The 21276-nt window shown below is 41.7% G+C and overlaps 1 protein-coding gene across 1 annotated transcript in view; it reads left to right on the plus strand.

Annotated features, from left to right (window-relative positions):
• Positions 1-21276, plus strand: part of CNTNAP2 (contactin associated protein 2) — a 1620276-nt gene that overhangs the window by 1593530 nt on the left and 5470 nt on the right. Inside the window, exons 22-23 of the mRNA XM_039524081.1 lie at positions 3287-3517; positions 18503-18574. Coding sequence (XP_039380015.1) covers positions 3287-3517; positions 18503-18574 — 303 coding nt within the window. The remainder of the gene's footprint in view (positions 1-3286; positions 3518-18502; positions 18575-21276) is intronic.

Below are 21276 nucleotides of genomic sequence, written 5' to 3' on the forward strand. Positions count from 1 at the left end.
CATTAATTGGTATGACTTTGTACTAGTTTAACAGCTGAAATTTTTTTTAAAAGGGAATACAGTTCCCTTGTGCATTTCTTTTCTTTTTAAAAAATAATGCAAATCTGTGTCCTAGTTTTTCTCTTTTGTTCTGGGGGAGAAATGGATCTAGTCATGGCAGTGATAACGTAATTAATTTTATAATGGTTACACTCTTAAAGGAATGTATTTATATAACAGACTCTAATAGAGATGGAAGACAGTACAATAACCTAACATCAGAGAACATCAGTACAGAGAGCCCCGTAGGACATGCAAAGGAAAAACTTGTGCATAGTTATAGGACAAAAAGATTCGTTTGATCCCTCTTGTTATAATGTGGATGTGATGTGAGACGATTACAAATTTAGGAGATATCTTGCACCATTGTGTTATTTGTGGATTTTTTTTTAACAAAAATGCAGGTCTTTGGCAAAGTGTTTTATTATTTTTAAGTGCTCACTGGAGCCAGTATCTGTCACTGACTCTGCTAATGCAGCCCAAATGTATTTGCTTCATCATCTTAGTAGCTTTTTAGCAGCATCATTTCATTTAAGATTTTAAGTGAGATTATGTTATTGGTGTTACTGGATTAAGTTCTCCAGGAGCCATCTAAATATGAACATGATGTATTTCTTTAACCGTTATGTAATGAACAGTTTAATAATTTAAGTAAAGGAGTGGTTGCAATATAACTTGATTTCTTTTCCTAAAGAAACAAGGATTTACAATAATAAATTACATATATTCTGTAAACTGTTCTATTTCAAGAAGTATTGTATTATAGTGAGGGGTACTTTAATATTCAGGGAAGGTATGACTCTTGTCTATTTGAAAGAGTGATAGGCCTTACAGGTAATACATTTAAATTCAGTAACATTGTCTTTGGGATAGCTTCTAGGTGCTACATACAAAATATGTATTTTTATTTAAAACACAATTACTGGAAAACATAATGCTGGTACTGCAAATGGTTCAGTGGGGTTGCATTTGCATTTTGCTTCTAGGAGGGTTGGCTGGAAGAACCAAGTCACTAATATAATTATTGTAATTGACTTAATCTCGTCCTTAACCTGCTTCTAAGCATATGTCCATTTTGTGACAGATGACAGTCACTGTACAGTGACTGCTCATGAAAAATAGCTGTATTGCCAATGAAGGCTAGATCTGAATTGGCAGAGAAAGAAGGGACTTCTCAGGTGGGTTGGAAAAGATAGAATGGGAAGGATAAGGCCAATCAGTTCATGTACCAAAGGATATAAGACTCTAATGCGAATATGCTGTCATATCTCTATGCCCACCCTTCTTGGATTATAAATTCTTCAGGACAAGTATTCTGTCTGCCTTTGGGTTTGCATCCCAATGCTGTTGGGCCTTTAAGGGCTACGCCAATATAAATATACAATGCTCGTTGTTGTTGTTATTTATCATTCCAAATCAAAGAGACACAGGTATAAACTAGGTCTGTGCAAAATGCATTTGGTTCACCAGGCTGTTCAGTTTTGATCCATGTTCTCCCTTCAGTCAGTCCAACCCCTCTCCATCTGCACTCAGAATCACAAACTAAAACTGCCACATTCTCCCTAGATATAACACTGAAACTAAAAGAAACTGTAAATCACACCCATTTTGATGCAACATCATTATGAATACTAGAGTAGCATTAATATTTATTGTTTGTATTACAGTAGCACCTACAGGGTCTGGTCAGGGATCAAAGCCTTGCTGTTCTAAAATTGGAGTGAGTAGCAAAGCTCAGACCCAGATGTTTCATGTGGTTTGGGTTTTGTTGCAAATGTTTCACACAGCTGGGAGAACTGAATATGAGCCCTATTTTTTGTTGTTGTTGTTGTTGTTATTTTATTTTATTTTTCTTGCCTGCTTTATATATATACCGTCTTATGCTATCTCTAACCGGCTCCTTTATTGAGCATGTTAACACTGTTCTTTAATTTCTGAAATGGTTGCTGTTGAGCAGCCTGAGGTGTTTCCTTTTCTGCATCCCTACAAATAAAACCCTACACTACTGAAGTCAATGGGAATTTTGCCACTGACTTCACTCAGGCCAGAATCTCAACCCTAGTCACTGCTGACCTAGGCAATGAGACCCCGGAAAAAAGAAATTGAAGCTGAAATGTGCATATGACTACTCTTTCAATGGCTCCAGATTAAACCACTTTAATGCAGCAGAAACATCATTCTGTCATGTTGCATTTTTATTTACTCTGCATGATCAAAAAGAAAGTGAAGTTGAATTCTTCTCTGCAATGAAAATGGAATGTTTGGAGTTGTAGTAATGGCTTGTAATGTTAATCTACTCTCTAATGCAGACTACTGATAGAGAATACCAATATTGTTACTACAGCGCTTATGTACTGTGAAGAGTCACTCTTACCTAAACAGCATGTTTTGGCAGAAATGAAGGGCATATGCTAAATGTTTTGTAGGTTTTGTTTTAGGGTTTTTTACCAAATCTTTTGGAAGTAGGAAGGTCAAGAGGACCTAATGGAGCGCCACAATCTGCACAAATTTAGCTTAACATCTTGAATATTTAATCCACAGCAGCAAGATGTAATATGTCTGACTTCCAAAATGCCTTTGGTGGATGTAAACTCTGGTACAAGAGTGAGTGTGTGAGAACATATAGTTTACTTTTGAGTCTTTAACAACAGTATGGAGAATTTGCTGTCTCCTGGCAGATGCATTCATGCAGCTTCTTCAGAATTTCTAACAACAGGGAGGAACTAGAGAGGATATTTCCCACCTTAGACCAAGGGAGCTCTTGATCTTTCTAAAAAGTAAATGGGGAGAGAAGCACAGAAAGCAATGACAATTAATGGTAAATACAAATGTGTAACATGCTGTCTGTGGGGGGCTGTCAAAGGGGGAGCTGAAGAGAGACAGGCCAGAATAAATGAAAAGAGACAGTCACAGCAGCAGTTTCACATGAGTGAAAAGAGAAACTGACTGGAAGAGTCCTCAGAGCTACTCCTTTGTTTTCGTTTCTTATTTGGAGAAGAGTTTTTTGCACCCTGTGTTGATCCCTCCCACTCGCCTTTCTCATTTTAATGTTAGAACAGTTGTGTTGCCAGGTGACGTCAAAGCCTGAAGATTCCCACTTTAATCAGTACTGCAGTGTAGAGAAACCTGGCAAGGTCTGAAATGTGGGGGCTTTCCTGAGAGTGGGTGTTTAAAACCACACCTATTGAGCTGCACTGTTTCCATCCCGGCCAGTTGCATTGACAAGTCTATTCTCTCTCTTTCTTAGAAACTGGGAAGATCGACCAAGATATCTATCAATACAATACACCAGGATTCACTGGCTGCCTATCTAGAGTGCAGTTCAACCAGGTTGCCCCACTCAAGGCAGCCCTGAGACCTACCAACACCTCCTCTCACGTCCACGTTCAAGGGGAGCTAGTGGAATCCAACTGCGGAGCATCTCCGCTGACCATCCCACCAATGTCTGCGGCCACTGACCCCTGGCATTTAGATTCAGGTAAGGTGTGGACTGACTGCAAGGAAAAGCAGTTAAGCATTTAAAACTAAATGGAAAAATCTACCCTGGATGAATTCTACAAAGGTGACTACAATGAGGGATGCAAAATCAGAACAAAAAAGGAAGGGATTTATCATTGGCTTTAAAATCATGAGTAAGGTGTGGAGAAATATTAATGGATGTGCCCTATGGTGGGCAGGAGTACATATAAATATGTCTGTTTTTCTCTCTAGCATCCTTACATTATCAGTTCAGGTGAGAAAGAATCCACCCTTCATTGCATCCAGCATATACATTCTATACAATACACATTATGTATGTATATTTGTGCTATCTGGGTTTTTTGCATTTTAATCATATTAGACAATGAAGCTTCACTGGTCTGTTTCATGCTGGTTTTGCTTTCTGATTCTTATATACCAGCAAAATGAGTCTTTGGCCTTGTAATACGGCAGATGGATGTTAAATTTCAATGGCATTATAGCAGTCCTTCAAACATTTCTGTTCATGTTCTGTTTGGCATAAATCTTGTAATGTTTAAATCATGTGCCTAAAACTAGCTGTTGTGGTCCCACTTTCCTTGGAGTACTGGCTATTTTACATGCAAGTATTGACAAACAGGTTGTTCGCAGCACTGGTCTGTGCTGATAAATGAATACATTCTATTGTGCAGCCTCATGCAAAAAGTATCTAATTTTAAGAGCAAATATGTTTATAAACTGCAAATTTGTTTTCCACCCTTGCAGTGTCTGCTTTCCCTAGGCCATTTTGAATGAGAAATTCCATTAGCCAGCACCACATTCATCTCAGGCTGAAAATGCTGGGAAACCAAAACAATTTGCTGATCCTAGCAGGTGCATCCTGCTCTCTGACTGGCTGTTACCAACAGCCTTTGAAAGTACACAGTGCGCCTGACTTTAGAATAATGGTCTATCTTTCAGCTCCCCAGGCTTCAGATAAAATATTAAACAAATCTGTTATTCCATTCCCTTCAGAGTTATGCAGTCCAGGCCTATATTGACATCTGCCCAGAGCTGCAAACCTAATTCTGATTTCACTTACACCAGTGTAAATCACGAGTTAGGCTGTTCAAGTTATTGGAGTTACACTGAGGTCAAGCCAGTGTAGAGGAGATCAGAATCAGGTCCCTAGTGTTTTTATACCTAATTATCTCTCTTGATCAATTGGTTTGTGGCTTTATCCATCTGTCAGTCTTAGTGCCAGGGCGTGGTAAGTATACCAACTTCAGAGAACCATAGGCTCACGTCATGGCTCCTTGCAGGAAAAGTCTGTGGGGACTGGGAAATTCTAAGGATCTTTGCTGAGTTTACTTTGAATTTTAATTCTGTCAAGGAAGGGGGAGTTGTCTGAGGCTATATTAACTTCTGAACAGATTTCCCCAGGGGTTAGAGAGGAGGGAGGATGTCCCACCCTTCACCCTCTGTAACCAGGGTCCCAACAGGGGTCAGCTGAGGATACCCAATTAGGGTGAACTGCAAAGAATGGGGCAGACAAACCCCAAAGCTGCTGGATAATTCAATATTTAGATTTACCAAGCTATCACTAAACAGCTTCTGTTATACCTTGCTGGTTATTCAGAAGTCCAAACAACACCATTCCCTTGAAGTAACCCAGCCTCAGACCTCCATCCAGGTATCCAAGTCAAAGATTTCTGAAAATCTTATTTCATCATATAAAAGAAAAGGTTCTACCAATCCCACAGGATCGGACACATTACCTCCCACGTTATTGAATATTCCAGATCTTACCCAAATACACGCATATAGCCAATTCTTATAAACTAAACTAAAATTTATTAAAAAAGAAAAGGGAGAGAGTATGGTTAAAAGATCAATATACATACAGACATGAGTTCAATTCTTGAGGTTCAGATTCATAGCAGAGATGGTGAGCTTTGTAGTAGCAAAGAGTTCTTTTAGAATTTAGTTCAGAGGTTATAGTCCAATGTCCAATATCATATCCCAGGTGTACCAGCTTAACTGGGATCTCATCTTGCAACTCAAACTTCCCCTGGTGAAGCTTAAGCAGATCTGAGATAAAAAAGGATCAGGTCCCAAGGATCTTTTTATACAATTTCATGTCTCCTTTGACAAGTTGGAGCCCCTCAGGGAACAATAGGCCTTTATTTCCTAAGCATCATCGCTAATTATTCACACAGATTAACATACCGCAGTCTATCACCGGTACTTAGCTATACAAATTAACATACGACAATCGCCTGTTCCTCCACCATTCACCAATGATTTGCTATACATTTCAAAGAGAGATGAATACAGAGGTATCCCATGTTTACACTTCATTTAAATGCTAGGATGTTCTTTTGATCTTTGAATTATCAACATACAGCATAGACAGGGACCGTTGATTACGTTGTTGACCACTACCCATACATATGTAAATACACAAAAACACAAATGTTATTTCCCCACCTGTCTTTTAAGGTTTGAATTTGAGTCATTTATTCTGCAGCCTTTCTGGCCATGCATCACACCCTCCAACATTGTGGATCCCCAATCCAGCCAATGGGGTGCTGGCAGCTTCATGGCAGAGTTATAACCATATATAGAAAGACTACCATATAATGACACATGCCCGCCATACAGCCAACTTTTTGTAACATTTCAGCCCATCTCCTTCACCTTGTAACATGTAAGAAGGGAGCATAAAGCCATTCGTTTTATTAATTGTTCCTCATAAGTTCTCTTATCCTGTTGCTCATCTTCTCTGAAGTCATCCAATCAACTGGTGCCTGAAGATTATGCCTCATGCCCCCATTTCAATCTACGGTACTTACAAAATCATCTTCCTATGCTTTTTAAATCAAAGGGCCCTTTTGTGAAAGGCATATGGAATCCTTCCCCCTGCCCCCGTTTAACTTATTGAAAATAAACTAGTGGAGTTGGATTTCTATAACTAAAGGAATTTTTTCCTACAAAGAAAGCTCACTACACGTGGAGTTTTGTAATAGCTGAAGAAGGACTACCTGGCAAGAGACCCTCATTGTCCACTCAGAAGTAATGTCAGGGCTTTTCTTAACACATTCATTTGGAAGCTGGCATGAAAGGGGCCCTGGCCTCATTCTCAGTGGGGAGCAGCAGCATCAAGGTTGGGAGCCAGAGATTTCTCCTCATTTTTATTCCACTGCTCAGTGAGAGTAAAGGGGGAGGTTAAACTCACTCTACACCTCTGTGGTAAATAACTGCTACATACAAAGGGGAGAAACAAAGTGAAGCCCTACCAATTATAGTGGAGTGAAACTCCACAGTGAGTAGAATGTAGTGTCAAAGTGACAGGAGTGAAAGGTCGTTGAGTGATTCCTGACTTATACTTCACTGTGGTGCAGAGCAGGTACCCTCTCTCTTGGGTCCCCTTCATAAAGGGGAACTAGTGTAGTTTCACTGTCAAAGACGTGAAGTGAGGTGAGGGAGGTGGGTGCAGTGACAACTTAGTCCTTGTACAGGATCTCTGCTGGTCTAAAGAAGTTGGCTGTTTAACTGCAAGAAAAGATAGAGTCATAGAGTTTAAGGCCAGAAGGATCATTGTCTGAATTCCTGTATATCACAAGCCACAAACACCACCCAGCACCCACATACTAAGCCTAGAGGTGGATTAGGGGTTTGTGGGGGCCTGAGCCAGAGCAAGTGGGGGCCCCTTCCTACCCCTTCCGCCTGCAGTCCTCCCCGCCCCCGCCCCCCACCCCCACCCAGTGCTCCTGCTGGGCAGCGGGAGCAGGGCGTGGGGGCTTCCCCTACTTCTCAGCAAGAGCATCATGTGGGTGGGCAGAGTGGGGCAAGCCCCTGTGCCCCAACCCCGCTCCCCAGCAGGACCACCAGGTAGGCGGGCGGGGGGAAGAATGAGTAGAGGTGCGAGGGTGCCCCAGTTGGCCTTGTTGGCCCAGTGGCTAATCTGCCACTGACTAAGCCCAACAACTGCAGTTAGACCAAAGTATTACAGCCCATGGGAAACTAGACTGTTGTGTGCCACAGGCAGAGAATGGGAGGGGCTGAGGTGCACCAACGCCCGAGTCTCCTACAGTGGCAAGGAAATGTTTAAGTGAGAGATACCCAGATAATCCTGGTAAGGGACTCACCCCCACACACTGCAGAGGAAGGTGAAAAGTCCCCAAAGTCACTGCCAATCTGACCATATTGTAGACAATATGATTTTGGACTCTCACACATGATATTAGTAAATGCTACATGAACAACACATTTATTTTTAATGCCACTTACTTTAGCAAGTTGATAGTTTACACACTGGGAGTGGGTTAGTTTGAGAGAATTCCCAAACCATCCAAAATTTGCATACCAAAGCCGTTTCTAGTGTGAAGTGTGTGGGGAAAGTACATGAAAAATTAGAGGTATGAAATAAGACCGCCCTTTGGTTCCAGAACTGGAAGATGTACTTCAATTCTTAGTGTAAATTTCCTTAGGCATTAAATTGGATAGGAGGACAAGGACAATGACAATGGCCCTTTGAAAGTCGCAGATTTAAATCCTGCTGTGCTAAAGGGAAAGGCAGTTGGAATATAGTCAGCTCCCACCCTCTCACACTGAAATAGCTGCAAAGAACATGTCTTGTGAAGTGACTGAACAGAAACCGCCTCTGGGGTTGCTAGGTAGCCTTCAGATACATCTATTCAGCTTTATTATGATTTCACCCACACAGTTTAGTTGAACTTTAGATACAGCAATGTCAAAACCTTGGTGCTGGATGACTGAAGCCAAAACCTTCTAACCTGGTCCCCAAAGTTAGACTCATAAATCCATATATAGGTTCCTAAATCAGTGGCATATTACCAGAGATGCTGAACACAGTTCACATTGAAATGAAGCTACTGTACATCTGTGTTGTTGCTAGACTTTGGATAAGGTCTCTCAAGTAAAGGAATAGATCACACTGATTAGTTAACTGTGCTAAAACAGATGTTGCTGCAAAAATAATTCAAGATGGATGGATATTGCAAGAAGTAGCTCCCTTTCTGAGTCTGTGTCCTGCCAGTGCCTCAGGAATCATGCTAATCGTTACCTACCAGCAGAGATCCCCTGGAGGGACAAGAACACTATGATGGGTGCTATCACTGGGGTCATAGCAGAGATGTGTGTGTGCATGTTGTACTCCTGGGGGAATTCTGTGCCGCTGCATGCACACAGAATTCAAGTCCGCTGCAGATTTCTTTGCTTCCATGCAGAAAAATGACTTTGTAACAGAAAGCAAAGGGAAGTCACATGAGTAGTCACATGTCCCATCCTAGCAGCACGGGCATGTCATTTTGGGGACATGGAGCAGCCAGCAGAGAGTAAATCACTGTGGAGGGACAGGGCTGAGGAGACCCCAGATGGTGCCAGGACAGACCCACCGGGGCCAGTCAGACCCATCTGCCATCTGCTCAACCCCTGTGCATCCAGATCCCCCCCCTCCCCGCGTACCCATATGCCCCCTCACCCCCACTAAGCCTCTCCATACTTGAATCCTGCCGAGCTGAGCCTGCCTGTCCACACCTAGTGTGCCTGGCATGGAGGGGCAGAGCCCCCCCAGTGTTTCTGGGACACCTGACCCTTGCGCGGTGTCAGGATCAGGTGAAGCCTCACCACCGAGTCCATGTCCCAGGGGATTGCTGCAGGGTGATCTCCCACCTTCGTGCAGCCAGTGGCCTCTTCTCCCCACTGCAATACTGGAGCCTCCACATTTATTTATTGACAAATAAAATTTACAGAATTTTTAATTTTTTGGCACAAAATTCCCTCAGGAGTAATGTTAAGGAGGAGAGTGAGCAGCAGGGGTTCACCAGTCAAATAACATGAGACCACCTGATAGTGCTAGCAATATAATCCCAGAGCTACCGTGAAAAACAAGTGCTACATATTAGCTTAAGACAAAGTTTTCAAACTTGGATGCCCACAGTTAGGTCTCAATCCATTTCTAAGCAGGCAGCTGTGCATACCATAACTACTACTAATTAGCTCTCAGGTTGGCAGCCATAGAGACAAAACTAGAATGTGCCCTAGAGACTAAATCACCCTCTTGCGCCTAGAAGTGGTTCCTGTGAGTCAGGTGTGAGACACCTTGGTGGGAAGGCATGCACTGCCATTGCCTGTGCTACACACAGGACTTCAGTCTCTAAGGCTATCATTCTTGCACTTGTACTTGGCACTGAATTCACATACATTTAGCATTAATACAATCAGCATTTTCATTTCCTTCTGGATTCATTGCCAGAGTTAAAATGCTGCTTCACCCCCTTTTCTGGCACTTTGCCTTACTATTGAACAACTTTATCTTAAAGCATTATCTTGTTTAGCTTGCTGAGTATTTTTATAATGCATAGTCTTTTGCTGTTGCCATGGTGACTCTTTCTGGTGATGAAGCAGTGAAATTCAACAAGTCATTCTCCATTGTAGTCTGATTTACTGGGGTAAAGACGAATGAAACCAATGCAAATCAGCAGTATAATTCCCCTTCTACAGAACCCCCATTAATTCTCAGCTCACAAGAGATAATCAAGTAGATTTGATTTTAAAATGGACATTTAATAATTAGTCAAAATGTAGTCTAACCTTTTATGGTATTTTGGAATACAAAGTATAAAAAGGACAAAGTATTGCAATTGTAGAAATTACCTTCTATATGTACTGTGCATTTTAACATAACGTTGTTTACAATTTTACAAGTGTATTTAACCATAATTAGCTTGCATCTTAAAATGTAATGTCACAGAAGATGGAAAAGCTACAAAGGGGTAATTTCTGGTTTATTTGGTACTGAAGGGTTTTTTTTAAAATCTGTCTAAATGCAAATTAACCAGAGTGGATGTCTTCAGTAATTTAAAAAAAACACAGTTAAATAAATAATAAATTCGTTAATTTGGCAGTGGTACTGTGTGACTGGAGAATTGCAAATGTAATGCCTATATTTAAGATACGGAGGGAGATGATCTAAGCAACTGCACACAGACACATTTGCCTGACCCCAGCAGTGTGCAACACGTTAAAACAAATTTGAAGGAAAGAATCATTAAAGACATGGAGATAAATGGAACATGGGTTTACCAAAGATAGACCATGCCAGACTAAGCTGATATCTTTGATAAGAAAGTTTATTTCTTAGGCAAGGGGTATGCAATAGATCTAATTCATGTGGATGTCAGTAAAGCATTTGACACAATACCATGTGGGAAATTACATGTGGTTTGTGACAGGTTGGGTGCCACCTGATATACTGGGGTCCCACTGAGCCTGCCCGTTCCACCAGCCTGGGATCCCTCACCCTGTCCTGCTGTGCCAGGCGCTCAAGCCTTCTCCAGCACACACACAGGTAGAGACACGCCCAGCTGCAGAAAGATACACAGACACTGAGATCAGCTCTGTGTGGGAAGACTCCGTTCGGGGATTGCCCAGCACTCAAGTGTACACGCCCTTTGGGATTCAATCCCAAAATTATATTGTCTTGGGCTGCATAGAGATTTATACAGCGTAAGCTCATTAAATCCGCCCCCTTCCTCAATGTGGAGGAAGTTATGTACAGCTTCTCTCCCTCCTCCCCCAGTTATGAATTACACAAACTTGTTTTAGAATGAACAAAAAACAAGTTTATTAACCAGAAAAGGCAGATTTTAAGTGATTATTAGGTCTAGCAAACAGATCAAAGCAGATTACTGAGCAAATAAAACAAAACATGAGACCTAAACTTAATACACTAAGTTAACTGGTTAATAGTAGCAAATTCTCACCCTAAATGTTGTTTCATGCAGGTTGCAGAGTTTCTTGAAGGTAAACTGCACTGCTTTCAGCTTAAATCTCCAGGTATGCCCTTCAAAGGCCAGACCTTTTTCACCTGGACTCAGCCCCTGCGCCCTCCTGCCACCCGCTCAGTTCCTTCGTTTCTTCAGGAGTTTTCATCAGTCTTTCTTCTTGGGCATGGAGGCATTGGAGAAGAACCAAGTTTAACTCAGTCCCCGGCCTTAGATAGGATTTGCATATGGCAGGAATCCTTTGTTTCCCAGTTTGACTCCCACCCCCTCTTATGGAAAAACACTAGAAGTTGAAGATGGTGTCCAGTACAAGGTGACATGGTCAGCTGACCCTGCAGTGTCAAAGCAGCATCCCAGGAAACTTCTCAGGAAGGAGGGAGATTAGCATCTTCAAAGACTTCCCCCTAATGGGCCATCCGGGCTGTTTGCATACTGTCTGGTGGGTGTTCCCCAGGAAACACAGTTGTAATTGTTACATTATTAATATACCTAACTTCAGATATAGAAATGATACATGCATACACATTGGATAAGCATATTCAGTAAATCATAACCTTTCCATTGACATCTCACATGACCCACCCATCTTGCATAAAATTCATCTTAGTTATGCCATATTCATATCATAAGCATATTTCTATGAAGAGTATGGGACGTAATGTCACATGGTTAACTCATCATCTTATGTTAAACCTTTCACTAGGGATGATGCGACTAATATACCAGCACCGTGGCTGTTTTGAACAAAGACATCTATCTCCTTCCTGAGCAGCGTTAGAGGTTGTCAGTGAGTAAGGCTGGGCTTCTAAGGTTCTTTTCGGTGACCATTAGCCCTTCCACATGTTAGTAGACAGAGCAATTGTCTTTTGACAGGAAATATCTCAGAAATGCTGTTCAAGGATGCGCCAGTTCAAAAAGCAGCTGATATACTGAATAGCTGCTGCTTTTAGTATATTATATTCTCTTTGTCCCTGTACGTTTGGATCATGAAGGCAGAGGATCCCAAGCATTATTAGCTGCAGATACTATTTCTTATTTCAAACTATCTTGGGCTGTGGATGCAGTATATGGAGCATCTCCCAATTTCAGACCTCTTGAAGAATAGCACACTAAATGGTTGATCTTCGTTTGTAATGGTGCTTCCAACAGCACAAGAGACAGCTCGATAACAGATGATATAAGAAGTTTTTCTCATCATCTTCTTCAGAGGAAAGCAACGGATGATTCTTTCCTACAAATCCCTATCTGTAGTGACAGATGAGTTAGAAGAAAAGAATCAGTCATGTTTATTCATGATGGGCTCCTCCATTTCCAAACTTGACCTCTGAAGACACAAAAAGTGCAGATCCAGAAAGTGTTTAGAGGACAAAAGGCCAAGCATGCTGCTGTACTAAGCATCTGTACTGAGAATGACGCCATATTTTTAAAGTATTACATACTGGGCACTGAACAGTATTTTTTTAAATTAACATGCTTGTTAATCATTGCTGGCATCGCAGTACTCACTGACATTAAGCTATAAGCTAGACTCATCATTGCCCACTCATGCAAAGATTTGAAAAATCCCCTACATCATGCCCTTAAGGCCAACAGAGTCAGCCTCTGGCAGGCCTCTTGAGAAGTGAGTTCCAGAGCCAAGGGATCTCTGATGAGAATGACCCACCTTCAGCCCCCAGATTTACATACCTAAGGAGTGTGCAGAAATGTACATGTTTGATTTCTGGTGCATTTGCTAACAGGGAAGAGGTGATTTTCTTGGGTAGCCAGGACCCAAACCAAGCAAAACTTTATAGCTCAGCTGCTCATCATCAACACTGCAAATTAATATTAATAGGTAATAGATCTTAAGATGTATCAGTTTATATTTTTCTCATCCCTAAGGAGCAGGGAGACAAACTAAGGAAAGCATCTGAGATTTGGTAACATCAGTGCTTGCGCCTTAAATTCTTAATTATGGTGCTAGAATTTGCTGTAATCTCTACTGATGGAGAGTTAAAAATTGACCCTTGCCTCTTGCCTGGTTCTCTTTCACAATTATGCATATTTTTCTTCTCCTAAAAGATATAATCGTTCCTGACACTTCATCAGATACACCAGCCAGTTGATGTTTAGCTACCTTCCAAACCGATACGTTGTTTTGGTACGTGCTAAGAGACCCACGCATTTGTAGCTATTTCGTATAGCACTGAGTAGAATGTTAATCATGTAGTCTAGGAATAAGAAAGTTAGTAGTTTAGTTTAAAAAGAGAGTCACTGTCACCAATGCTAAGACCATATCTATTTTACAAGTATTATCAATAACTAGGAATCCTGTTAAGGGAAATTATTAAATAGTGGAGAGGAAGGCATTTTGATATCCAAATTTTTGGCTCCACTACCTTGCTTTTCCTTTGGCTCTCTCTCTCCAGAGACTGAAGACAATTTAGTGAACTAGCATAAACACTCTGAAGCTGAAGGCCAAGGTTGGTGCCTTTATAGTTTCAAGTTTAAATTTATATTTTGACTCTGAATATTGAAGCTCTCTTCTTTGCTCCAACCTCATCCCACATCCTCCATACAAAAGTTTGGGGTTTTTTTGCTTTGTCTCTTTTTTTCATAAAATTAATGCACACATCACATGTATAGGGCCTGATCCTGCTCTCATTAAAATCAGCCACAAAATCCTCATTGACCTCAGCAGGGGCAGGATTGTGCCCACCATTTTTGAAAATTACAAATATAGGAGCTACAAATTATAGGCACATTAATGTACAAATTGGGAATATAGCAGTTGCTATTTTTCAGGCTTCTCAGTTTACAAATACATTAGTTTAAAAGCCATTAACCCTCAAGACTCATCACCACAGGCTTCATCTTTCACCGAGAGAGGTGTAATGGCATTACACATCTCAGTATCCAAAACCTTTAATGTGACAGCATAGAGTAGCAAGGGTCTCCAAAATGTGTATCAAAGGGCCAATAATCAAACAGTCTTTATTGCTCAGATGTATGTATGTGTGTGTGAGTGTAGAAAGAGATACAAATACCTTGAACCAGGGCCCTATTTAGGTCACAAGATACCGTCTCTTGAAGGCAAACAGAAAACCAGACTTTCCCCACTGCATGGGTCGGAGTAGACATGCTGCTTGCAGGGTAGGCAACCCATGTAAATGAGTTTCCCAACCCTGAACCACACTATTCCCTATTCTTAGTTCTTTTCTGTCCTTGCAGGGTATACATAGGGAGGACTGGAACTATTTCCACCCTAGGGCTATTTTGTAATCTCCTTCCATGACTCCAACAGAGAGAGGAGAAGAGAGTCAAAATCCTTCCCAGATGCGATTGTAAAATGAAACAAGACAGAAACCCTGTCTTTGGAGGTTTACACACATACACACGCTTTCCATAAAGACAATTTTCCCTGGTCCCAAAGCAGTTTTTTATAGGTTTCTCTTTGGGTCCATTACCAATGCTTAGATATCTACAGCTAGGCTTTGATCAGCACTTAACTCTACAGTTCCTTTGGGAGCACCAGAGCGTTTCATATTCTACATTAATTATAAAAGGAAGTATTTGTTTTCCTTCCTTAACAGGTGAAATGTAAGAACTGTTCATGAAATTTTCATGACAGTAATAGCTTAGGCCGGCATGACTAATATATCATCAGTTCTTGTTCGAAGTCCTAGTGAGGCACCCAGTGACATGCAGATGTATCTACTGAGAAGTAAAAAGACAAATGGGTTCAGGCTTTTGAGTGATGTAATATACTGCAGATCAGTTTGGAACTTTGATAACAGTAAATATTCAAAACACTACATCTAAATCTAAACGTGTCTAAAATTTGAACTGTTATCAGACAAATGCAGCCCTATATGGTGTAATCCTGCAGTATGTTACCATTCTTATACCTAAAATGTATTGACCTGAATAAGGAAGAAAATCATGCATCATGGAACCTTTAACTTCGAAATGAAAATTATATTGGTCTTGATTCTCCACTGCCTTGCACTTGCACAATCAAAGCATGTAAAATGCTGTCATTGGGAAGTGACAATGCAAAGTGCAAGGCAGTGCAGAATCAAGTCCATTGGCTCATCTAATCCATCCCTGCTCCCAGTGCAGGATTATTCCCTATGTTTTCTCGTGTGTTGTCCAGTATAGTTTTTTAATTCTCTTCAAGGATGCAGCTTTCGTTGGAAGACTGTGTCCTTCCACCCTTCCCTAGGAAGATTTTTCCTTAGTCACCATAAAAACTACACACAATTTTTACACGCCTATCACATAGGGTGAACAGATGTCCCAATTTTATAGGGACAGTCACGATTGTGGGGTCTTTTTCTTAGATAGGCTCCTATTAACCCCCACCTCCTGTCCCGATTTTTCACATTTGCTGTCTGGTCACCCTACTATCCCACAATCACTTTTAAAAGCTTTTTTCTGTGGTTACAAGAAGAATGCTCTAACAAATTTCAGGAACCCCGGCTATAAGAAGTTAAGAGGATAGTAGCAACCCATTTAGGTGTTACTCCATGCATCTCAATCTGGAGATTATTGGTGACAAGTTAAACGGCAATGGTGTTAACTATTACACTGCTGCTCATTCTAACAGAAACATCCAGCAAATGTGTCTTTCCATAATCCCAGACTGTCTCCCACACTACCCTACGTACCAATTTCCCAGTCTGCCTTGCACTTTGCAAGTGTATCAGATGACATGGTGTCTAAAAACCATAGCTGAGTTTAGATTCCCCTAAAGCAGTTCAGTGCATCCACATGTCAGCCCTGTGTTTGGCACAATGGTGCTGGCATGTCCTCACTTTACACTCTTTGCATCTGGTTGGTATCTGTGCATGCTTACTGCCACAGCCGCCAAAGCGGAGGATTTGGAGAATTTTATCACATTTATTACCAAAGCAAAATCACGGAATTCCCAAACCAGAGAAGTGGCTTCTTTCCAGGATGGCTGCTTCCACTGAAGAGTTATTTGCCATGTTTGCTACTTTTTGATTCCCAGTGGATTGATAAAGATGGACAGTTGGCTGCTGTAAAACATAGAGACAGGGTGGAGATTAAGGGATTCCTGAATATTGAAGACGACTATCAGTATAGTTCCAGCCCAGTCTTTACAACCCAAATAACTAAATGGCCCTATTTATGATCCTGAATAATGGCTAGGGTGGTGCACGGTGTTTAGAACCAAAATTCATTCAGCTTCTTTGTGAGAATTGGGATACTTTTGACTAAATAGCATGGCAGTGACTGGTTGAAATTTCTGAATGAGGAAGGCAGCTTTCTTTTTTCTTCCTCAACCTAATAATGCAGCAGCAGTACAGCTGTAATCCCTATGAGCAAAATAATTGCTTTTGCTATGTGAAGGTTAGCTACATGTAATAACTACAGCTTCGTGACGCTTATTTGCTCTGGGCAAGTCATCGTTTGTGGCCATTGTGGAACAAGTATCGGGCAATGAACACAGTCCTGCTGGGATATGTTCCTACAATTAATGTCCTGGAGATAATGGAAGGATTTGAAGAGTCGCCAAACTGTGATGGAGAAAATGAACACTCTTGCCTATTAACAGCTCCCCCATTGGTGCACCTGTGTATTATTGCCACATAGACTATTTATTATTCCTCTTTGATGCAGATCCTAGTAGACCACATACACAAGTGTCTAGATATTAATATTAGCTCACCAGTCAGTTAACAAGAATTTTGAAGAACTCCTGTTTGTATCCAAGGAAGAAGAATGGCAGACTGTATATTCAAGATGGATGTTGATAAATTGGAGAGGATTCAGAGAAGAACCACAGGATAATTAAAGGGTTGGAAAACATGCTTTATAGTGATAGACTCCAGGAGGTCAAACTATTTTGCTTAACAAAGAGAAGGTTAAGAGGTGACTTGATTACAGTCTATAACTATCTACATTGGGAAGAAATATTTAATAATTGGCTCTTTGGTCTAGTACAGAAAGGTGTAATATGATCCAATGGCTGGCAGTTGAAGCTAGACAAACTCGGATTGAAAATAAGATATACATTTTTAACAGTGAAAATAATTAAACATTGGAACAATTTCCAAGGGCCGTGGTGGATTCTCCATCACTGACCATTTTTAAATCAAGATTGGTTGTTTTTCTAAAAGATCTGCTCCATGCATTATTTTGGGAGCGTTCTATGGCCTGTGTTATACAGGAGGTCAGACTACTAGCTATTTAACACACCGTGGCTCTGCTCCCAGAGTATACACATGGGAAACCACTTGGGGCCGTGGGGTCTGAAGAGAGTTTTGGAGCTAGAGCGGTGATTCTGAGCTATTAAGACTTCGGTGCAGATGCTTTGCAACACAAAAGGAACCTAGATGCCTAAGAAGAGAAAGTTAAACTCCATAATGAGCAAGCCTCTGGATTGCATCAGTAGTCTTTAATGGCAACCTATTACAAGATACACCAAAGAAAAAAGAACAGCTACGCTTTAAATACTGACCTGAGTAATAAATAATTTATCCAATTTCTGCATCTCCTCCAGTAATGGTTTTCTTATTGAAATTTTCTTGTTGATTCATTGAAAACATTATCATGTTTCAGTGACAAAGTATCAAGTGCTGTAAACATGCATCCATATGCACAACTACAGGGTTGGCAGTATAGAGCTAGCAGTGATGGGCAATACAGAAAAACTTTAGCCTAAAGCTGAACTGATTCTTTGGCCCATCTCTACCACAATCACTCATTTGTTTACTTTAGGCTGTGTAACAAAAAAGAGAATTCCTTTTTCTGTCACACAGTTTGCTGGTATTGTATAGCAATCCCTAAAGGCTGGAGAAATTGGAATCTCTTCTGGACAGCAATGTCTAGTATCACTAAGGCAAAAATCTCATTAGAAGCATGATGGGATCTCCCACTGTTAGGGAGAAATAAATTAAAAAATCGTATAAAAGTCTTTGTTAGTTCAGGATGCTGCAGACATACTCAACTATGTATTATACTGCTGGATTGCCTCTTGTATTTCATTTAGATTCTTGACTGGTTTGGGGTCGAGTGGAGTGGCTTTGAGATATCAGGCAGAGGGGAAAGTTTCTTATATAAAAATAAAAATACAAATTGCAGCTGACTTTTTTTAACGTTATTTATTTTAGGATCTTGGGCTTGTGACAAGTGTATTTTTAAGCCAGTCTTGTGAGTTTTCGGGAACTGATGTATTATAACATGAATCTTTGATTCCCGCTTTACAGCCAGTGCTGATTTCCCATACAATGGTCAAGCTATAGGAGATGGAGTTAACAGGAACTCTGCCATTATTGGAGGTAAGAAAAACATATGCCCTGGTAAGATGTTTTGTGGCTTGTGTATAGAAATTTGAAACAGCAGAAAATAGTGTGTTCAAACTGCTTGGTTTAGTAAAGGGCTTCCCTACATCGGACAGTTATACCAGTTTAAGGTAAGGTTTGAATTTAAACCACTGTAGTTATACTGTTAAAACTCCCCACGTAGACCTTCTTAGCCCAATTGAAGACTGCCTTTTTTCAGTTTAGCTTGCGGCACTTTGGAAGCTATTTAAGCTAAAGTCAAAAAAAGCCACTTTTATTCAGTGTAGTTGTACTGGTATAACTGGGAAAATGTCCTGCCGTTTAGTGTAATGAACTCGTACACACCAATCAGCGTGAACCTGGGGCCTGATCCTGCTCCCACTGAAGTAGGCTCAAGCCTGTAATTCAAAGGTTGTAGATCAAGCACACTCTGTTATACTCTTGACATGATTCAGCTATCACCAGGGGCGGCTCCAGGCCCCAGCACGCCAAGCACGTGCTTCGGGCGGCAAGCCACTGGGGGCGCTCTGCCAGTCGCCGCGAGGGTGGTCCCGTGGCTTCGGCCGACCTCCCACAGGCGTGCCTGCGGAGGGTCTGGTGGTCCCGCAGCTTTGGCGGACCTCCCGCAGTCCACCGAAGCCGCGGGACCAGCGGACCCTCCGCAGGGAAGCCGCCGAAGGCAGCCTGCCTGCTGTGCTTGGGGTGGCAAAATGCCTAGAGCCGCCCCTGGCTATTACGCTGGCCTCACCTCTACTTAGGGGCCAGATTCTGCCCTAACATCTCACAGAACCTCATAATAATTACAAATGCACATGTTATTAATTGCACAATTTGGCCTCAGCATCTAAGAGCTTGTCTACACTTAAAATGCTGCAGCGGCACAGCTGCAACACTTCAATGAAGACATTACCTATGCCGATGGGAGGGGTTCTCCTGTCGGCATAGGTAGTCCACCTTCCCGAGAGGCGGTAGCTAGGTCAATGGGAGAATTCTGGCTACACCGGAGGCTAGGTTTGTTTAACTGCCTCTCTCATGGGGTGTACATTTTTACACCTCTGAGCAATGTAGTTATACCAGCCTAATTTCCTAGTGTAGACCACTCCTTAGTGAAACTGGTTTGTGAGAAGCATTTTTTCTTAATCATAATTCAGGTATTATCTGCAAAATGGGGATCCTGGTTCAGATTTATACATAGACGTATATATGCTTAGATCTCCTGGCCTACACCAGGGTAAATGGGTATTCAGATAAGGGGGTTGGGTCTGAGCCCCTCTTTAATTAGCACCGTAGTATGCTAGAGAGGGATAGTATTACCACATTAATCTCCAAATGCAGTCAAGTATTTTTCTAAAAGATAAACCTTTCATCTTAAAATCTGTTTTAGGGAGAAATTACCAGAGCTTTTTTTCATTTATCCACAATGGAACAGCTTCAATATGGGGGGGCAGAAAGAGAGAGTCTGTAGCCTGGTGGTTAGAGCACTCACTTGGGAGTGGGAGACCGGGGATCCAGTCCCCTGCTCCAAAGAGGTTTTTTAATTATTTATGCACACGGGAAAAGCTTCAACAGGAGAGACTTAGGGGTCCCCACAGAATAGCCCATGGCCCAGTGGTTGGAGTATTCACCTGAGAGATGGCAGACCTCTGTTCAGATCCCGTCTCCTCATCAGGTGGAGGCAGGATTTGAAGTGGGGATTGCCCACAGCTCAGGTGAGTACCCTAACCACTGGGCTAAAAGCTACAAGGGAGTCCTTCCTCTTAAAATGACATAGGTGACTACTCCCAAGAGAGACTTTGCAGCTGAGAATTCAAAGCAGAGGGAGGCGCCTCCCTGCCTCCAGACTTAGGTGCCTATTTCTGAGAGGAGTGAGGGGCGGGGGTCTTGTACACCCCTCCCTCAGCTTGTCATCTCCCATTGCCTATCTCAGGGAGGCAGTCATCTAGTGTGCTTGCTTTTGTGAATCCCATCCTGAGGTGCCTATCTTTCCCCATTCATTTTATAGAGAGCCTGAGAGCTCTGTGAATCCCATTGATTTTCTGGTCACCTAAAAGCTAGGCATGGTGATGGTGACTTAAGTATCTTTGTGAATCTAGCCCTTATTATCAAACCTGCCCCTTTTTAGGGTGGAAAAACTAAGTGTCTATAGATTGTTGGAAAATAGAAAAATGTTTACAAATTTTTTTGTGAAAAGTACCCCATTTTTAATTTTAAAAATTTGAAATTGAAAATATTTTGACGAGCATCAGCGTTTATCCCCCATACAAACTGGGCTCCCTCCAAGCACAGAATTGCATCTCTGAATATAGGGAACGTAACTAAACAACACCCTGAATGCCCAGCTCATCAATTACCAAGCCTCATATAAAACGACTGACTGCAGAAGAGAAAAGGCTTTCTAGGATTGTTAGTGTGAGAACCTTGCAGTTTCCCACTCTGGATGAAATTCACACACCCACAGACGGGCCTCTACACCACACTTTAACTTTAACACCCTTAGGGAACAAAAGGAAGGTCATAAAGGGGGCTTGCTATGTCAAAGCACTCAGTACTTGCCTCAACTAGGCTATTGCAGAGGTGACTCTAAATAGGATGGTGCAGTTGAGGGTAGGTCAGATGAGGGGCAACCTCACCTGACCTCTTGGGGGTTCAGAAGGCCAGTACCCACTATTCCAGACAAATGCAATAGGCATCATAGAAGG

Source organism: Mauremys reevesii, linkage group 2 (assembly GCF_016161935.1).
Source record: "Mauremys reevesii isolate NIE-2019 linkage group 2, ASM1616193v1, whole genome shotgun sequence".
Lineage (NCBI taxonomy): Eukaryota > Metazoa > Chordata > Testudines > Geoemydidae > Mauremys > Mauremys reevesii.